The sequence below is a fragment of the Pongo abelii genome, chromosome 22 (genome assembly GCF_028885655.2).
Source record: "Pongo abelii isolate AG06213 chromosome 22, NHGRI_mPonAbe1-v2.0_pri, whole genome shotgun sequence".
NCBI lineage: Eukaryota > Metazoa > Chordata > Mammalia > Primates > Hominidae > Pongo > Pongo abelii.
In genome coordinates, this window is record NC_072007.2 from 54,980,456 (window position 1) to 54,984,743 (window position 4,288).

At 57.7% G+C, this 4,288-nt stretch overlaps 1 protein-coding gene across 1 annotated transcript; it reads right to left on the reverse strand.

The window, feature by feature from the left end:
* Positions 1 to 822: 822 nt before the first annotated feature.
* LOC100444935 (keratin-associated protein 10-12) lies at positions 823 to 1,723 on the reverse strand. The gene is given in 3 exon segments (XM_024239304.3): positions 823 to 862; positions 864 to 1,108; positions 1,193 to 1,723. Coding segments are annotated over 3 exon segments (816 nt in total).
* Between the last annotated feature and the right edge of the window lie 2,565 nt (positions 1,724 to 4,288).

The window sequence follows — 4,288 nt, forward strand, 5'->3', positions numbered from 1 at the left end:
GCTCGAGTCCTGGGAGAGGGCGTGGTCCCCATGTCTTACTGTGGAGGAGACGAGGGCTGCAGGGACGGGTACTGTGGTCCATAGCTGGTCTCCCCAGGGGTAACAGGAGGGGTGAGGCTGCTGGGTGGAGCCAGGCCCCAGGTGGGCTACCCCAGGCCTGAGGGTCAGCCACAGAGCTGGGGAGGGTGAATGTGGCTGAGGGGCCCAGAGCTGCTGCCAGGGTCCACTTTGTCCCAAAACTCCTGGCCTTGGTTCCAGAGGCAGCTTCCCTAAGATGGGTGGGGGGGCCACGTGCTGGGGTTGGGGGCCCACAGGGCTAAGAGGGAGACTGGCCTTCAGGGTTCACAGAAGCCAGCACCAGGCAGCATTGTTTCCTGCCTCATCCCATGCCCCTCGGGGGTCCACAGACAGGATGGAAGGTCGACAGAGACAGAGGGGTGGAGCCAGGCCTGCTGGGGGTCAGGACTCTCCCTGCAGTCAGGGCGGGCATCACTTTCCACCTCACCCTGTGCCCCCTGGGGGTCCACAGACAGGACAGAGGTCGGTGTGAGACAGAGGCGGCTTTATTAGAACTCAGGGGGTGCTGCCCAGGGTGGAACCAGGCCTGCTGGGGGTTAGTTCTGCAGAACTTGGGTCTGGAGGAGCAGCTGGGGTCCCTCATGCAGCCAGCATCTGGGAAGGACTGGGGGAGCATTCTGGTCCCTAAGACAAAGAGCCTGCCCCATCTTCTGAGGGTGTCAATGCCAGAGAGGACAGAGCTGGCTGGGGCAGCTGGGAGGTCAGCCCCTGGTGGGAAGGGACTCCAGATCACATCCAGGGCTGTCAGCAGCTGGACTTCTGGCCAGAGCAGAGGCTGTAGCACACGGGAGCACACGGGGCGGCAGAGGAGGGAAACACAGGAGGCCGTGCAGCTGGGCTGGCAGGAGGAGGCAGAGGCACTGCAGGAGGGGACGGACACATAGCAGGTGGACTTGCACACGGGGTGGCAGAGGAGGGACACAGAGGAGGAGGGTCTGCAGCAGGAGGTGGTGCAGCAAGCAGGCTGGCAGCTAGACTGCTGGCAGCATGAAGTGGAAGCTGCAGAGCAGACGGGCACACAGCAGGTGTGCTGGCAGGGGGAGGAGGTGCAGCAAGCTGGCTGGCAGCTAGACTGCTGACAGCATGAAGAGGAATCCTCAGAACAGCTGGGCACATAGCACACGGGCTTGCAGCAAACAGGCACACAGCAGGACTGCTGGAAGGAGGAAGAGGCACAGCAAGCTGGCTGGCAGCTAGACTGCTGGCAGCATGAAGAGGAATCCTCAGAGCAGATGGGCACGCAGCACACAGGCTTGCAGCAGACAGGCACGCAGCAGACGGGCTTGCAGCACACAGGCACGCAGCAGGACTGCTGGCAGGGGGAGGAGGTACAGCAAGCCTGCTGGCAGCTAGACTGCTGGCAGCATGAGGGCGTGCAGGAGCTGGTGCAGCCTGATTGGCAGGGGCTGGGCTCACAGGTCGCCTGGCAGCAGGGGCTGGACACACAGCTCACTGGGGTGCAGACCAGGGTCAGGCAGGGGGCCGGGGCGCAGCAGCTGGGGTCGCAGCAGGGGGGCTCACAGCAGCTCTCTTGGCAGTCATCCACCTGCCAGGAGTCAGAGCAAGAGTCACAGGAACCAGCAAGGCAGACGCGGCTGCCGTAGCTCAGGTTGCTGGAGCAGACGGACATGGTGGACGCAGCCATGCTGGGGTTGAACTGACAGAGGGTGAGGGAGTGAGTGGATGAGGGAGTGAGCCTGTGAGGTGCTGAGGCTCTCGGGTTTTTATTTCCCCCGGCCTTGTTGTCCCCCGGCCCACAGCTTCCCCTTCCGTGTTGCTGAGAGCTGGAGTCTGCCGGGATTAGGGGTGTTTGTTTGCCTGTGATGTGGCCCAGCTCATAAATCTCCCATCATATCTGGGCTGTGTCCCATCCCATGTGGATTCCTGGGGGCAGGAATTGGGCTGGGCCTGGTCCCAGCTGGGTTCTGGGAGCTGGGAGAACCATAAGCAGGGGCATCGTCCACCCCTGGCCCCAGCAGCCCCGGGACACAGAGTCCCTCTGTAGGAAGCCGGCCTTAGGAAGTGTTCTGGTGGTGAAAACTCCTCATCCAGCGTGGTCCTTCCCCCATCACGGGACACAGGACTGTGGCCATCTTCTGAGGGACAACCTGGGGCCCAGGAGCCTTCATTGACCTGCCCAGGGCCATGGCATGGGGGGGCAGCTGTAACTGTGCCCAGACCTCTTGGCTCTGAGCTCTGGACGACTTCTCATCCCCACAGCCTCTGCACCTCCTGCCCTGTTTCGTGCCCACCTCATCTTTGTGTTTTGGAGGCAGCAGGACCTGTGTGTTCCAGGGCAAGGACAGTGGGCTTGGCCCCTCCCTGCTTGGACAGCATGACAGCCTTCTGGGCTGTGGTTTTGGGTTCTGAACCTGCAGAGTAACCGTGCTGAGCAGCGGGCGGTCAGCAGCCCTCCTCCCGGCCTGGGGTGGCTCCTCTGTGTGCTCTGCTTCTCCGAGGCTGGCTGCCCGTCAGCCCCCACCCAGCCTCCTGCTGGGCCCATTTCCCAGCCCTGTCTTCCAAGCCCTGTGCCAGGCCTCTTAGTGTCACCATCTTAAAATTAAGGGACATCTGTCCAAAGAACCCGCACAGAAGACACAAAATTGGTCCATGAGAAGTTGATCTCACTGCAACCCCATTGCCAGTGTAAACTAAACATAAAATCCTAAGCCCCTCAACTGACTAAATGGACCCCATCTTGGCCACGGGGACCCCTGAAAACTGCGTTCCTGGCAATGACAGGAAGGGAGGTCAGACACGCCTCATTACATCCCCTCCCTTTATGGTTTAGACACAACCACTGCCCAGCATTAAAGTTAAAATAGAGACTGTAAGACCCACAGAACAGACTCTGTGGCAATAAGATAACAAATTACAAACAGGACCTCAGGCCGCGCCAGGCAAGGGTCGAGCCGCGTACTCTACACTGAGAGGACGGACTCTGCTCTCACGCCACAGCTGCTTCTTTTTCTGCAGCGGCTAAACACGCACTGGCCCCGCGATGAAGATGAGCAAGATTCAAACGACTGCAGCTCATCCACCCGCAGACGCCAACTGACCATGTTCCACAGCCCTGACCACAGCTCTGACTGGGCAGGAGACTGACTTCAGGAACCTCCTCCTGATAAGGGACCTCGACCATGGACCGGCTCCGGCCGGTTTACAGAGGCTGCGCACTTGAGTGCCTGTGTCCAGAGAAGACCTCTGAGGTTTAGGGCCTCATTGCGACACACTGACATGTTAAGACTCCACATTGTAAGAAGTACATTTCAAGTGGTCCATATTCAGAAAACAGGCCCTGGCAAGTCCAGGCAGCTCCCTTGCAGATGTGACAAGCCACACAGTACAGACATCTGGGAAGAGTGATCAGACTCACGGAAGTCAGAGGGGAGGAAGAAAAAGTGGCGGATGGCTAACGCATAAAAGGAAAGAAACTTTTGCCATTGAGAAATCAAACATAAAGTGGGGAAGGGGACAAGATGTAACCTTATAAGGGGATAATGAAACTTAGGTGATGTCCAGGAAGCCTGCGACCCCATAATACTCAGGCTGCGAGGAACTAGGGGAGGGACCTGCACACTAGGGGGTAAATTGCTTGTTGAAACTGTGCTGGGTGTGCCTGCCCATCAGACACCTGATCTTGCAAGACCTCCATTAAAGTCTCACTTTCACTGTTCTTCATGCTTCTAAGTCCATTCTTTGGATTTGGATGGGTAAGTGTGTTTCTCACAACCCCAGAGTGAAAACAGGTCGTATGTTACATGCATGTTTGTTCAGTTCCTCCTTCGTGAATATTCACTATTCCTCCATAACCTATTCCACATGTGTATTCAGCCAATCTGGTCAGCGTGGAGCTCCTGCCCCAGTCCCTCCTCCTGGTTCTGGTCTTGGCCAGAGGCTGTGCTTCCCAGTGGGCAGGATGGCTTTCTTGCAGGCTGTGCCCCTTTAGAAGAAACAAAGTCTCCTCTTTTTTTCCAAACTTACGGATCTGTGATTTTTTTTTTTTTTTTGAGATGGAGTCTCACTCTGTTGCCCAGGCTGGAGTGCAGTGGTACGATCTCAGCTCACTGCAGCCTCCACCTCCTGGTTCAAGCAATTCTCCTGCCTCAGCCTCCTGAGTAGCTGGGATTACAGGCATAAGCCACCATGCCTGGCTAATTTTTGTATTTTTAGTAGAGACAGGGTTTCATCATGTTGACCAGGCTGGTCT